At 38.7% G+C, this 16,916-nt stretch overlaps 1 protein-coding gene across 1 annotated transcript; it reads right to left on the bottom strand.

Annotated features, from left to right (window-relative positions):
• Window positions 1-4,416: 4,416 nt before the first annotated feature.
• creb3l3a (cAMP responsive element binding protein 3-like 3a) lies at window positions 4,417-10,059 on the bottom strand (the record flags this gene model as incomplete). Its single annotated transcript, XM_080032843.1, has 10 exons — window positions 4,417-4,727; window positions 5,395-5,488; window positions 5,859-5,943; window positions 6,179-6,247; window positions 6,998-7,104; window positions 7,211-7,321; window positions 8,375-8,508; window positions 9,177-9,411; window positions 9,576-9,692; window positions 10,036-10,059. The coding sequence occupies 10 exons, from the start codon at window positions 10,057-10,059 to the stop codon at window positions 4,417-4,419; spliced, it is 1,287 nt and encodes a 428-aa protein (XP_079888969.1).
• Window positions 10,060-16,916: the final 6,857 nt, after the last annotated feature.

Genomic DNA, 16,916 nt, shown 5'->3' with positions numbered 1-16,916 from the left:
TTATAAATGAAATGTGTCAGAGGGAGTCGTTGTAGTTGCTGTTGTTCATTAACAGAAAGTTAATCAACAAATGGGAAGGTTTACTGATAATTTCCTGTGCTGATATTTGGACAGCTTGCAGTGTATGGCAACGATAGAAAGTGCATTAAGAGAGAGCAGAATAATGGCTAGTGCCTGGTTTATACCAGCTATACAGTAACATGAGAGTAAAGGTTATTCTAATGAATTGACAAATTAAGCTAAACAGAAAGCAAGTGTGTTTTAAATGTTTTATACAGCTGGTATTATGACACGTGATATAGTTTGATGTTACAGAGCACTGTGCGATACATATTTCATATTAACACACCAGAAAAATAAAACAAAATAAACTTAACATTAGACTTGAATTGCTGTTGCACTTCTCCGAGGAGGTGTGGGATACTGATTCATCTCTCACTTTTCTAGCTCCAGTTTGTGGTTAGCTGTTTTAATTCACTCCTTATTCTACTGAAAAACTATTTTATTAAAAAAAGCCATTGGAGGTCCTAAGGAATCTTCCACCAAACAAGTGGCACTCTAATGCCTCGTTTCCACCGAGTAGAGCGGGTCGGATCGGAGCGGTTCGGTCCGGGTAGTTTGGCTTTTCATTTGCCAAAAGTTGGGTAGGGTACGGTTTAAGCGCACCTAACCGCTCTGAGCCGCTCCCGATCTCAGTACTCCTCCGTAGGGGTACTAGCCGCCTGAAAGCGGGCCGAAAATGCATGAGAAGGCGGAGCTACACACTGCCGTCATTTGATTGGTCGAAAGAATCATTTCCGCCATGTGTAGATCTCGGCAAGAGTGAAGAGAGTCTTGTGTTTTGGCGAAAATGTGAGCACAGCTCTGTTTATTGTGTGGTGTTTTTCCTCGTCAATAAATTAATCAGTTGGTTACACTGTGTCCCATAGTCACGTAGCTGCCGCAGCCAGCACTGTTTGTTCGCTCACTGTCTCTATGAGTTGCGCCGAGCGGTCTCTGTGTGTTTACGCCATAGATAGGCCTAGTAGTAAAATACACGCTCACAACAACACGGGGGGAATAAATAAAGAAGCGGCTGGTTTGAATCATTTCCGCCGTTTGTAGTCACCTCGGCTAGAGTGAAGAGAGTTTTGGCGAAAATGTGAGCGCGGCACTGTTTATTGTGTGGTGTTTTTCCTCGTCATTAAATGAATCAGTTGGCTACACTGTGTCCCACTGCTACGATGTCACGTAGCTGCTGCAGCCAGCGCTGCTCGCTCACTGTCTCTATCAGTTGCCCCGAGCCGTCTCTGTGCTCACAACACGGGGGGAATAAATAAAGAAGCGGCTGGTTTGACCAAGCAAAAACGAGAGACCGCTGGCTTGACCACAGTTCCACAGCCCGATAGTTTGACCCACTTTCTGGCGGCGGCTATCGCAGTCCAGCCTAAACCCCGCCCTACCAGTAAGGGTAGGGTCGGCGGTGGAAACAACACCGAGATTCTTAAAAGTGAGCTGTCCCGCTCTGAGCCGCTCCGATCCGACCCGCTCTACTCGGTGGAAACGAGGCATAAGGTATTTTCCTGGGTCTGCGTCAAGGCTTGAAAGAAAGAAACCAATTTTGTAAATTAAAAAAGAAGGCGAGGGCTCTTCTTGAAAGAGCCTCAGTTGTTCCCATAGCTCCCTTACGGCTAGCCAAACTCATTGGGAGCCACTCTATTCCTAGTAGCCTCCCGGCTCCATAGTGATTTGGTTAATCAAAGCAGTGGGCTAAAGCCGATGGTCAAGAGACTTTCCCACTGATTGATGAAAAAAACAAGACGAAGTCAAATAAAAGAAGCTCGCACAGCACCAGACCACAGTGTGCTGAGACAGAGCATATTTAGCATGTCTGACCTGTATGGGTTCACTTTGGTGAGCCTAAACTGACCTGGTTTGATCTCTGTTTTATCTAGTGCCGCCCAATTTCTTCCCTAAAGATCTCTCACTACATCGGTACATTTCATCACTCAATTTGGCCCATCTGATTGTGTTTACCTTGCTCGATTTAAGCAATGCAGCTCAGGGTTCACAAACTTTTGCACATACAACAATAATTTGTTTTTTGATTTCTGGAAAAGAAAAATGTTGAATTGATAAACAAACATCTGTTATTTCATATAAAAAATACTGGTATTGATAAAGATGAATTAATAATGGTTAAAATAAATAAAATGCCAAAAGACTCAAGGGGTTCACAAACTTTCACACAGCACTGTATAGGCACATGCAATGTGTTAATAATTTTTTAAAATTTTGATGTTGATTCAACACTGAGATTTACATAATCAGGGTCTTCTTGGGACATTTGATAATAATAATAAAAAAAGTATAACAAGCCCAGAGTAACATCAGATATTAATACATTAAAAAGTGACATTTGCAGTGATTGGAATGTCCTCTGACCACATATTCATTTTTTATTTATTTAACTTTTATTTATCCTCGAGAGACCAATTGAGGGGTGACCCTCATTTACAATGACGTCGAGTTCAAAACAAATTCAAAGGAAAAACAACAATACGTACAAAATATTCATGCAAATACATCAAATACACAACAACAGGTGAAGAGAAAAAACAATTGAAACATTTACACAGTTGTGAAGAGTGCAGCAATTAAAATGAAATGGGTGAAAGTACAATACAGCCTAATTAAAACTGTTACAGGTAGAGTTTGGCAGATTTAAGATAGTTTGTTTAAATTGGTTACATTTTTTGCTGTAAGTTGTTCCAGGAGTCGGGGGCACTGAAGCTAATAGCTGTCTTTCCCAGCTCAGACCGGGCTTGTGGGACATAAAGCATAAGCATGTCAGTGGAGCGGGTCTGATAAAGCCCATCTGAAATTTGCAGCATTTCTGTTAAATAACGAGGAAGCTTCCCGGACAATGCTTTGTAAATGAAAATGTGCCAATAAATAAATAAATAAATAATCATGTATCAATTATGGGCATACAATTAATATTAGAATTCAATCAATTCCTTTAAATCTAAAGTTAGGGGAATATGATTTTATCTAAACCTATTTAACAACAACTCTAGCCAATTGCCAGCTAGTGAACAGCTGGCAGTTGGCTAGAGTTGTAGTTAAATAAATGTGGTTAGCTACTGAATGGAGTCTTTGGGCTGGGTTAATCATCTCCATAAAGGGAGAGTTTGAGAAAAGCTACAGTAAATAGCTATGGTTGGGGTTTTAAAATGCCCTTCATTTATTTTCTGAAACCTTGTCTAAGGTTTAAAACAGCAGAAATGTAAATTGGTATGGCTAGTAAACAAATGCCACAGTAACTCATATGTATTGTGGACACAAGTTACAGCCTTTCTTCAATGTGTAAATGTACAGTATACAGATGTGGTCAAAGCTTCATACAACCGTTTAAAGGCCATGTATATCATGTCAAATATTATTATATTACCAGAAGACCTGTAATACATTCATATAAAATCGAAATGCATACATTTGTTCCGATCTTTTCATCACAGAAAAATAAAAGGTTTAGAAAATGATTGGAACTCAAGACTGCCATGATATACATGTTCCTTGTAACATAGAAAACTTTTTGACCAGAACTGTTTCAACAAGTCAGTTATTGTGTAAGAAGTCTGAGTCAAGAGATATGAGCTCATCTGTCTCACCTTTGGCCCAGTTTATGGTTTCACTCTCTGTCCACAATCACATCTAGTGTACTTACCCTTTGAGAGATGGCTCGTCTAGACATTGCATTGTATGTATTTCAGACAACAGTCAACCTTTATCGATTCTCTTTTTTAATTATAAAAACTGTAAAACATCATTCAGAAAAACAAATCTATGGCATTTTGATGATCGCATAATGATGTCGCTTTTATTGGATGCAGTTTTCAATCAATTCTTCAGTGAAAATCTTTTTATATTTTACACATTATTCTTTCAGATCAAAACAGTACAAATCATCTCAGCTCTTTTTATTCAAACAAACTTTGAATGTACACTGGAATTTGCTCAGAGCCAGGAGGCGAAGGATATGTAGTTCATCTTGACAGAAAACTTTAGTTTAAGATTCAAAGTCATATACTGACACAAAGCAGTGTCACAAATGAGAAAACAGCTTACACACTATATATATACTGTATATATACTCTGTGTGTATATATATATATATATATATATATATATATACTGTATATATACTCTGTGTGTATATATATATATATATATATATATATATATATATATATATATATATATATATATATATATATATATATATATATATAGATAAATTAAAGGCAAAACAGGAATGATTAAAATGTAATTTCCCTGTCTGTGTAAACAGCAGCCCTAGATAATTCCCTACTCTACCATTACAAGGAGGATGGTTTTGGGGACATTCATGTGGGGATAATACTTTAATTTCCTTTACATGTCATCAGCATGTGGTCTGTCAGAGCGACGGGGATCCAAGGTCAACATAGCTATGTGGCCAGTAATTGGGTCTACATGGAAATGACCCATGCTTTCTTCCTGACTTCTATTCAGAGACATGGGCTCCAAACCGGAGTGGTCTTGGTTCACTCCCAGCTTACTGATCAGCGCTGTAATATCTTCCATACCGCGACCTTCCGGGAAATGCTGGTGCAGAGGCTCTGCTTCATCATCAGGGGAGAATGGGGGGTCAACCACATGCAGCACACGGGAAGCCTGGAGGTTCTGCAGGGACCGTGACTGGACTGTGTGAGAACAAGATGCAGAGAGGAGAGAAACAGATAGAAAATGTTAAAGCCTCTGGGACACACACATCTCCACTTGTTATGGCAACAGTTTACTAAACATTCCGAGATTTAGCATTTATATAAATGTTGAATGTATGATTTATAAAACAGTATAGCTACTGTAGTTTACTCTAACTATTCCTGTGGTCACTGGCTGGTGCATAAGATAATGAATGACAATATAGTTGCCATGATATCAAATAGATAGAAGACATATTTTATATTCATCAAGTTCAGACCTAAAGACATATGACTATAAACCTCTCTAAACTTGTCACATAGCCTTTTAGCATTTAGGATTAGTGCAGCATTGATTACTTTTTCACTGCTGCAAATAAGACCTTGTTGTGGTCTTATTCCTAATCTTGCCTCAACATTTTAAAGTGAAATAAATTGAATAAATTAATTTGTACTATGCATTGTGCATTGCGTTTAATCCTCAAAGTTCTAAATTGTCAGCAAATCATCTGACTTGCGCGAAGCAGGCTGTGAGAGTCAGGCAGTGAAAACATTTCCAGCAGCGGCTGAGACAAACAGTTCGAACAAGCTCCTCAGCTGCGACAGAGGGGTGCTGGATTAGTTGGCAGTAGGGCATCAAAGCTATTCGATGCTGAAGGTTACTCACTTCGGACTGGACTGAAGTCTTCCTGGCTGACCTTGGTGTCAGAGAAGGGCTTAAGGCTGGGGAACAGGATTAGGGAGAAGGACAGGAGGAGAACCTAATAATGTGAGAGAAGAAAAATCTAATTAAAAGGAGAGAGGAAAAAACGGTGGCCAGAAAATAGGTGGTAAAAACATAATTTACACTGAGTTCAAGTCAGTTCAGGTACTGTAAAAGAAAGTTGGTACTAGAAAACTGGTCTTTCACTTTATTCAACTTTAATGACAAAAGGCAAAAAATGGCCTCTGTTCAAACTGTGTGTTTCTATGGGTCTGTGCCCTGTGCTGTCTTGTTAGTGGTTCATAATATATACCTAAAATGGTCTTTCTCTATGTCTACTCCGGTTCTAACAATTTTTGCTATTTGGATTGCTATGAAGATGATTTGTTTTCCTTCAGCCTGCCAAACACATAGAGAAACGTCCTAACCAGTACACATGTCCCAGTTTGGGCTGGCTTGTTAGTTGTACTCATGACCAGAGATTGCAGCCTGCGCAACTGTTCCGCTAGGGACCTGCAGACAGGACAGGGAGGGGAAAAAGAAAAACAAAGAGAACGGAGAAAGAAAACAAATAGGGGTGGTAAAAATAGACAAAATTGGTAAACAAGAGTTTCAGGGACAAGACAACGAAGCAAAATTGCAAAAAATTGGCAGTTTATGGAAAAAATGTCACAACAAACTTTGCCCGGGGATTACAGAGGAATGGAATTGGAAATGGAAGGACAGGTCCTTTTTTAAAATCTCTTACATGTTGCATTTTTCCAGCTGGGACACTTTCCTCTGCAGCTCGTGGTTGTGTGTGTTGCAGGCTACCATCCTATAGAACAAAACATACAAAATATGTAATATACCGTATATCAAGCCCATTGAATGCATCTTGTCCAGGAAACAGTTTTAAACCACCTTTCTCATCAGGAAGTGATTTAAAGCAAATATTTTTGTCCAATATTTACAAATTGCTTCCTCTTTGTATACCTTCCACACACAGTATTACTATTTCCTGTAGCACACACAACAAAATGTCTTAGATTACTGTCCGACACCCTGCCTGCTCAAAAAAACATTACAATACTGACACAAAACTGATCAAATTGATAGGCAAGTTTCAGGTGTATGCAAGCTGATGTAAAATATTTTGAAGATTTCTTTTTGCCTGCAACATGTTATAATTGAGAGCCAAGGTAAATATTGGGGCAAGGCCAAGGATAGCCACAGTAACATCGCATGGCTGGCACATCTGGACGCTATAAATGAGCTGTTATGTTCTGAACTGTTCCCTTTTAACATGTCATTTTAATTTTTTATTCGCTTAGGCAATTTGTCTGCCTGTATGTGTTCTTATTTTTTGTGTTCTTATTTTTTGTTGTCTCTTGAGTGCAATTTCTAGTGTCTAATCTTGATGTGTTTTGTGCCCCTGTGAAGCCCTTAGCTTGCCTTGCATTGGCTTCAAGGGCTGTATTGATGGTACCGCAGGAAAATAATCAAGGAATGTAAAGTAAGCTTATGTTAACGATAAATATATTGAAAAAATATTTATTATAAAAAGAATCATCATTTGTTTTATTACCTGCATTCTAGCCCATCAATATACTCCTTCTTCTTCTTCCTGCTTTCCTGGGCCGACTGCTTATTGCGAATCTTTCTGCGGATTTTCTTCAGAATCCTTTCCTCGTACTGATAAACACAGGAAAGAACATTTTCATTTAGAAGCTATAGTGGATAAACTGTAGTAGATGATTGCCCTTGTTTTTGTTGTTGCTTTTTTGTTAAGATATCGAACCTTTGTAAGAGGTAGTTGGTTGGGTAGAGTCACCCCCTCCTTTGCCAACAGTTTCTTCTCATCTTCATTGAGAATCAACTCTTGAATGGACTGTTGTGATGGGTTCTGGGGCTGGTGGTTAGATAGGAATATTAACATTACAAAAATAATCCTTTATTGATTAAAGTGCCCCTCTGTCCCCACATATCTCCCTCTTCCTTTATCCATATTAGTAAGCTGGTCTTCAAAGATGGGATCATTGAAATCCTCACCAATGCATAAACCCTCTTTCTATTCACAATTTGCTATCTGTGACAAACCTAACTGCAAAATACAGTTTCCACAAAAAAAGGAAAAAAAAATATGGGTTAAACATTAAACATTGGTACATATTTGTACCTTCTTGTCTGTACCTCTAAGAACATTCCTGTACCCATAGTGACAATAATGTACCCATTGGAAAGGTACAGTGAAAATGTGAATTCTGCAAGTTTTCTGCATTTCACATGAAGTAAAGCAGTAATCGCCTCACTGTCTTTAATTGGACGATTATATCTGTAACCATGGCCAATCGGACAACAGATTAAAGACGTTAGTCCATTCTGATCTAAAGATTACTGCTTTACTTAATATGAAATGCAGAAAACTTGCAGAATTCAATTCTGCAAGTTTTCCTTTCCAAATGGGTACATTATTGTCACTAGGGATACAGAAATGTTCTTTTAGAGGTACAGACAAGAAGGTACATATATGTACCAATGTCTAAGATACAGTGTTGTACCCTGCTAAGGTACCACTGGGGGCACAAAGCATTTGCACCCTTTTAGGACCATTCCTGTACCTTGATTTCTTAGTGTGTCTGTAATCTCTGCGTCAGCATGCAAACCTGAGACTGAAGGTTTGCTGTAAAAAAAAGAAGCTATTCTAGGATTTCAGCGAGTGTAGACAACGTCTTGCTTTCACTGAAATACACGTGCACACACACACACACACACACACACACACACACACACACACACACACACACTCCCACAAAAGGTAAGCAACAGGGCCTGTACACGAGTCAAGCTGCCAAAAGAAGATACATAAATGCATATAGCTATCTCTCTCTCTGTCTCGACTACCACTATACTGCACCAGCCCCCAATGACTGTCAAACTTCCACCATAAAGAACACACACTTACAGGCTCCGGTGTGCCAGACAGTAGAAGATCCTTGACAGTAAGGGGGAAGGCAGTGGACAGATGCGGCCTGTGTACACCAGAGGGATATTGTGTAATCCTCGTCCGGCCCATTGGGAAGGGGGCCGTCCAGCAATCTGCACCCAAACAAGACACAAGTATACACATAAAGCACATGCAAACAAAGATCATCAATAATTGTTAAGTTTTTTGTTGAGAAAATGGCATTTGAAGCTTGAACGTTACGCAAAAACCTAATTGAGTTTGGTCCTCAACATGTGTACTTTGATTTCTCATCACAGTCAGTATTTCTGATAATTGTTCAAAACAATTGTACACAAAAATACAAATATTTTTCTTGATCTTCTCTGACACAGGAGATCCAGATATTTATATGCAGGAAGGTAGTCAAAAGATTTGATATGTCATCCCATTGTTTTTTTTTAAATGTATTAAACATCATCTGCCAACAACCATGACCGGAAAACAATATTTGATATAATGTAATGAGAATGAATTTAAAACATTATTAGATTACACTTGAATAACTAGCTTATTTTTTTTCTTCAGTTTTTCATGCTTTATTGTAGAGTATAGAGACAGAATGGAAGCAGGGTGGAGATGGGGATTGACATGCAGCCAAGGGGCTGTGGTTGAAACCCGGGCCGACTGCGACAAGGACTGAGAGCCTTAGTGGTACACTATACCTGGTGAGCCACAGGGGGCGTCCCAGATTGACAAACAATTTTGACAACAATTTTGTGCATTATGACGTTTTTTTTCTTGTTAAAGATGTGTGACTCACTGAGGCCGATGGATATGTTAGCTTCCAGGGATGCCTTGGTTTGTGTCCCCGCAACAAAGTACTGAGGGGGGCTCTCGGGGCGCAGAGGGCTGTCCATCTGGTCTGAGGGGGGGTCCTCACTGATCCCACTGTCACTGGGAGAGGGCGACCAGATAGGCGAGCCTGACACAGAATCACTACCACTTAGGAGGACATTGAGGAAGTCCTCATCTGTCCTTTCGGCCGGCTGTAGCATCTGTTGGGCGAAAAACCCCCAAGTGCTGTCATTAGTGTGTCTGTGTGTGATGAGAACACTGTGACAGATGGGTCTTATAAACTCTTAAAAACTTAAAAACTATAAAAATCAAATATCCGCAGCAAATATAGCTATAATATAAGAGATCCCACAGTCTCACGCACATTTGGGTCCTGGACCGGCCAGGTGTGATGGTTGCTATGGTGAACTGTTTCCTCGTGACGGAGAATCCCATCGCTTTGATCAAACAACCAGTCGAGCAGCTCACTGGAATCACAACCCTGAAACGATATCATGACATTTAATGGCATCTTTCAAGAAGCCAGGACAACACAAATTTAAAAGTTTCATTTACTGCCACACACCTGGGGACAGATTTTTTTATTGCCAGCCATTTACCATGATCCTACCTGAAGTTTACACACTGTACTGTACAACATGTCCCCCCCGCCCCCTCCCCCTAATCTGCTTCGACATGTCAGTCTAACTGATCACCTTTCTGTAATAGTTATATCTTTTCAATGCCATTCTAAAACAGGTATATAAGTAACTTTGATTTGTGGGCTTGCCCTAGCAACCCATAATTGGCGAACTACAATACAATAAAAAGCAAAATCTTTATACCTGATCTGGGATTATTTGCTCCATAGTTTCCTTGCTTGGGTGGCACACCAACGAAACCGCCAAGACAACAGAGATGCAGCCAAAATATCCTTTTTGCTTTGCTCTAGAGTGGCTCCGTCTCCTAAAGAGTCTCCACTGTATCCCTCAGCTCCACTTGTCGGGTCCAAAGTTTAAACTCCAACACAGCACACCCAGCAAAGTAGCTTGCTTTGTCCCTATTGGCCACAAAGAGATATAATCTGATTGGTAGCAGAGAGTACAGAATTAAGGAACTTCAAAAGCTGGTCTATCTGGAGATGGAGGACATTAAGTCTACGCTAAAATGGAAAACAACCTGAAAGGTCAAAGTCTATTGCTTCCCTTTGTCTTATTTTTTTGATAGCTTATTGACATGTGGATAGCTCTGACCTCTGGCATATATTCATAACACAATGGACACACAATGTCTAAACTCTAGAAGGCAATAGTCCACAACACTTTAACAATAAGTTAAAAGCATTAAGAGCAATCACAATTTCTGCTGATTTATGTTAGTACTGTTTATTCAATGAAATAAAGGAATAAATAAACATAGACATATTAATCTGTCATGGCAGTTCTTGAGGACATTGGATTAATAATGAAATCATTCATTCTTAAAATAAGTGGTAATTAAAAAAAAATCGCCTGAGGCCTTAAAGCTCTAATCGGCTTTTTAAGAAGGCTTAAAAACATGAATTTACTGCAAAGCAGTGGATGAAAACATAATTTCACAAAACTATCAGACCCTGTTTTAATAAGCTATGTGATTTGTCAGAGGGGTCTTATTATTTTGTTCAGCAAAGCTTCAAAACCTAGAGTGTACCTTGATATGCGCCAAAGCACAAACACATTCATATTAGAAATGTAGTTATAGACAGATGTGAAATACATTTTCTTGTTAGACTTAAAGATAGAAGACAAAATAGAAATAATAGAAGAAGAAAACATATCAGTACTATTTTTTTGACGGATTGACTGAAATGTTGTGAAATTGAAAGACAAATGTGAGAAGGTGAATCATCTACAGTTGTAGAGATTGATCAATTAAATGTTAGAAGTCAGCCTGGTATTCTTGTTTATATTTGTGTCATTGTATACATATTGGATTAAGTGGATCTTGGATATCTGTTGATTTGGGACTGAAGCCATGTTGGCTGTTTCCTCCTATTTGAAGTCCTTGTGGTAATTGCTAATCTAACCGGCTGCTTGCTGAAGGAATACATACTGGACAACTTGAAAGTCCATCAATCTTTTCATCTAACTTTTGGCAAATAAGTCATTCAGCATATTGGCCTGAATGTCAAAATATTCATTTACAGTCATATGAAAAAGTTTGGGACCCCCTTCTAATTTTGGGAATTTTTGTTAATCATTAGCTGGGATTTCAAAGAAGCAAATTCCTTTACATATATGACATACCTTAGGTAAACAGAAGCAATTCAGCGGTGTCATTTTGTTTATTGGAATAATAGAAAATATGCAATAAGCATCATAACAAAATTTGACTGGTGCATAAATTTGGGCACCCAAAAAGAAAAATGTCATCAGTACTTAGTTTTGCAAAAATAACAGCCTCTAGACGCCTCGGGTAGTCTGTGATGAGTGTCTGGATCCTGGATGTAGGTATTTTTAACATTCTTACATACTAAAGTGATCCAGTTCAGTTAAATGTGATGGCTGCCGAGCATGGAAAGCCTGCTTCAAATCATCCCATAGATTGTCGATGATATTCAAGTCATTGGACTGCGACGGCCATATCAGAACATTGTACTTTTCCCTCTGCAGGAATTTGAACTGTGTTAAGGGTCATTGTCTTGTTGGAATATCCAACCCCTACGCAACTTCAATTTTGTGACTGATGCTTGAACATTATCCTGAATAATCTGTTGAAACTGGGTTGAATTCATCCGACTATCCACTTTAATCAGGGCCCCAGTCCCTGAAGTGGCCACAGCATGATTGAACCTCCACCAAATTTGAAAGTAGGTAGCAGATGTTTTACTTGGAATGCAGTTTTCTCCTTTCACCACGTAAAGGACTTTTTATAATGACCAAATAACTTATTTTTTGTCTCATCAGTCCAAAGCATTTTCTTCCAATATGAATCTGGCTTGTCTAAATGAGCTTTAGCATACACCAAGCAACTGTATCTGTGGCGTGGGCGCAGAAAGGGCTTCCTTCTCATCACCCGGCCATACAGATGTTTTGGTGCAAATTGCACTGAATTGTTGAACCATGTACAGATACACAATCTGCAGCCAGATGTTCTTGCAGGTCTTTGGAGGTGATCTGTGGGTTGTGTGCAACCATTCTCACAATCCGCCGCATATGCCACTCTTGTACTTTTCTTGGTCTGCTAGACCTGGGTTTAACTGCAACTGTGCCTGTGTCCTTCCATTCCCTGACAACATTCCTTACAGTAGAAATTGACAATTGAAACCTTTGGGAAAGCTTCTTGTAGCCTTCCCCTAAACCATGACAATGAATAATCTTTGTTTTTAAGATCTATTGGGAGCTGTTTTGATGATCCCATTCTGTCTCACTTCTGCAGAGAGTCAAAGAGAAGTGCAACTTGCATTTAGGCACCTAAAATACCTTTTCTCATTATTAAACAGACCTTTATATGAGGTTCAAGGCTTAACAACATAATCCAACCAATTTTGTGTTTAAAGTCATCAGTTTTACATGCTGTTACATGCATTAAAATCAGCAAAACCACAAGGGTTCCCATATTTTTGCACAGCCAGTTTTTCACATTTTATTTAATTTCATAAAACTAAATACTGCTTTTCAAAAAATCTTTGTTTGGAAAACATCCCAGTACTTAGCTGTTCCTGGTAAATGAAAGACATACCACTTTTATCTTTTTTGTGTGAAAGCAGAGTCAATTATAATGCCGGCTGAGAGGGGTCCCCAAACTTTTTCATATGACTGTAAATTCCAAGCATTCAACCCCTTCAACTAGACAGCCACAAATGCATTCTTGCAAGAAATGCTGTAATAGTACGTTTTAGTGTAAAACATATAAAACCTCATGATCTTGCCCGTGAGGCACACAATATGCCAGACCCATCACTTTATCCTGTTCCACCAAAACCAGACCCACAAAATCCTCTAATTCTCTCTGAGCTCACTACCATGTAGAAAAGTAGAATGAGGGCAATGCCAGTAACCGTCCCAAGAGTTACTGATGAAAGTTGCACTTGGACACGGCAAAACATTTATTTGACATGTTGGCGAAGCTGCTGCTGTTCAGAAGGCTCCCTGGTAGCAATATAAAAATAAAACCGACTACACAACAGATAGTAATGAATTAATTAATTAAGGGGCGACAGCAAACAGTTGTCATGTAGGAGGTGGAGATGGAGAATGTGGTGGACAAACATTTAGTCAGTGGTGAGCATGCAAGCCTTTAAATAGACCAACACATCAGCACACTGAGATTTGACAGGTATGATAAGCTAGAAGTCAGCTGACACAGCACAGGGTCATTTCCTTGCCGGGACTAGTCTATTGGGTTTTCATAAAAGAAGAATTACGTAATCCTTATTGCTTTATTATCTGATGGAGGAAGGTTCCAAAGGGCAAAGGCTTTGTAATTACTCCACAAGCTGTTTTCGAAAACTTGAGCTCTCTGAAAATAAATGTTCAATAGAGTGAGCATTCAGTAGGACACTATTGAGGTCTAGTTTCATAGGTCCCTACTTGTCATTGCTTACCAACAGCATTGTCAGATGGATGTGCTTCATGTGCCTAGTTGTGTTTAGTTCTTCAGAATGATCTGTCAGAGTTTGTGTGTGTTTGTCCACACTCCAGGAATCTTACTCATGTTTTGATAGATGTGTCATCACTCAAAGGGCGTTCTAGCTTTTATTCTATTTCCACCTTTTCGGTTAGTGCGTCATTTGGTGCAAAATTATGGTTTTAAAATGCAGCATTAACTGTTCAATAGTAGGAGCTGAAACAAAGACAATGTGATGAAAATTATATATATATATATATATATATATATATATATATATATATATATATATATATATATATATATATATATATATATATATATATATATATATATATATATTATATTGCCATACATTGTGAATCTTCATACAGGTAATCTAACTGTCAAGATGTTCTGACCTTAGTTTTGTTTAAGATAAGGTACAGTTGTTTACTGTATAACCTAGATAGTAGGTACTGAAGAATAAGATTTCGTCAAAGTATGTTTGTTATGGCTCACAATGTTAATCCTGATTATCTGTTGTGACGTATGCAAATGTTCGTGTGTTATAATACAGTTTACTATAATTACTGAAGAAAGATCTTATCCTATCTTCAGTCATTACTACAGTCCCATTGATTATTGTTTTCATGACTCATGCTTGCAAGCATTAAAGATCTTGTTCATCATACTTGAATATTGTGTCAACTGTTATTTCATTGCTGTAACAACAACGATGAAATTATTATTGTTGCTGTATTAAATGTTAAGTGATTTTCTTCACTATGCTAACGGCTTGGCTTCAGGAATGGCAATGTCATGATGGTTGGATAGTCGGTCCACCATATTGATCCAGACTGAAACATCTTAAAGACCTACTTCACCGGTGGGAATATGAAGGTGTATTGAATTCTGAGATCCTATTTAGTATAAGTGTGCAAAAAATAATTAAATTGGTTCATCCTAGCCTGAGAAAAGGCAGAAAGAGTGTTTTATGGTCTCACTGTCAAACCCTACATTTTCCTTACTGTGACATCACAGTAAGGGCTAAGATTAACAGGACAGCTGGGCCAAGGGAAGACTGAGGGAAGACTGAGGGAAGACAGAGGGAAGAAAAACCTCATTCATTATATTATAATAGTGATTTTATAATGATAGAACGCCTGTTCCGTATGGGTGAAGTATTCCTTTAAGTCTCAGATGAATTGCTATTACGCTTTGTACAGTCTTCGCAGATCCAGATGATAAATCCTAATTTCTTTGGTGATCCCCATACTTTTCCATATAGCGCCATCGGAAGGTTGATACTTGCAACTTCAGTTAAACGTGTCAACAACTATTGGATGGATGCAATACAATTTGCTACACACTTTCAATTCCCCCTAAGGATGGGGTTCCACTCTTCTTACATGGCCCCTTTTTTTGTTTATTACCAAAAACGTGCTCATTTTATGGAATTCCCATCTGCCTGATTTGTACTTCTGTAATCAGTGCTACTTGGCAAATGTTAGCATGCTAACACATTCAACCATGAGGGTGGCCATGGTAAACATGATCTATCAGCATCGATCAGCATGTAAGCATTATCATTGTGGGCATGGTAGCATGCTCACAATGAGTAGGCCTTTGAGTAGGCCTACAAATTAAATATTTTTCAATATCCCGCTTCTTTTGTGCACTGCACAACAAAGAAAAACTGGAAAAACTGAAAACAACTAAAACAATACAATTCCAGGTAACCTCCCTTATCAGCATGAATCCAAAGACAAATGCCATTTTGTTAAATAACAGCTACACAACACAATAAAGTCACATTTTGCAGTGTTATTATGTATCCCTTTTTTTAAGTGCATGTTGGGCCGGGACATAAATTCCATGTGCCTTCATCGGTTGTGTCACCAGTGCCTCAGGAGACACTGCCTTCAAAGGATAAGGTCAGCAGTCTGACAGCACTGCAACATATTCATTTAAAGGTGTCTAAAGGAATGCAGTCAGGCATTCGACTTTCTGTTACTACAACACCTACTTTTCTTACTTAATTTTACGACTGTTTCAATTCTAATTCCCAAAAGGCCATTTAAAAAAAAGGTATCCATAGTCATTGTTGTTTGATGAGAGCCATGCAAGGGACTTAAAAGATAAACATGCATAATGAATGATTTGGGTATATACTCAGTGTCTGTTTGATCTGAATTGATAAGGGATTTGACAGTGCATTATTAATTTCCCATTTGAATGCTACTCTCCACTGTGTCTCTATCCTAGAAATCTGGGGGGTCAAAGGACAACATATTCCTAATTGAAAGTTGGGGTCGGGAGGATATGGTAACGAGCCTGACAACAACACCGCAACGAGATTTAGAGATGCTGAAGAACAAATGCCAATCATCACAGCAAATGCCAGTCTGACAAGAGCTGAAATGCTGTGAGACCCCACATGTGGCATGCATAATTTAAAAATCAAAATAACAGAAAACTTTGGTAGCTGTATTTATAGAATAACACATTTCACATACATTAATGCTGTTATGTACAACAGGCATCCTCTCAACTAAAACCACTTTTTGGTACTGGGGTAATTGGGAAACATGTTTGACGAACATGAAAATATATAGATTCTGATTGGTCCATGTTCAACAATTCATGTGCTGTGTTGCTTCTGGTGCTTTGATCCCTTTTTAACTATTAATATATATTTAATATGTTTTCATCATATCATTAATTTAATCTATTTCAGCATCATTTCAGACAGATGAGCCCATCCTTCTTTCACTCCAAACAGGATGATGTAAATCCCATTTTATACAACCAACTACAGGGGCAGTTAGTACTGTGTCTACCAAGCAAACAAAGAACCACCTGAGGTCTGACCCTGAGAGACTATTAGCATATCAGACTAGAAATGCAACAATAGTCTCATTTGCATTACTTCTCTGTTGAGAGAATAAAGGTCAACATCAAGGCTGCATGCATAACTCTGATCTGAGCTCTGTGGGATGTCCTGTTTTTTAAGGGATAGTCTAAATCGCTTCTGTTGTTCAAAGCATTATACTCTGGGAGAAAGAAGATAAAAAGGAGAAGAGAATACAGACAGGGAGGGAGCAGGAAGTTCAACCCAGTTAATTGCATGAGCTGC

The sequence above is a fragment of the Ammodytes marinus genome (assembly GCF_949987685.1).
Source record: "Ammodytes marinus genome assembly, chromosome: 8".
In the NCBI taxonomy this organism is placed as follows: domain Eukaryota; kingdom Metazoa; phylum Chordata; class Actinopteri; order Uranoscopiformes; family Ammodytidae; genus Ammodytes; species Ammodytes marinus.
This window is presented reverse-complemented; position numbering and strand designations above follow the sequence as displayed.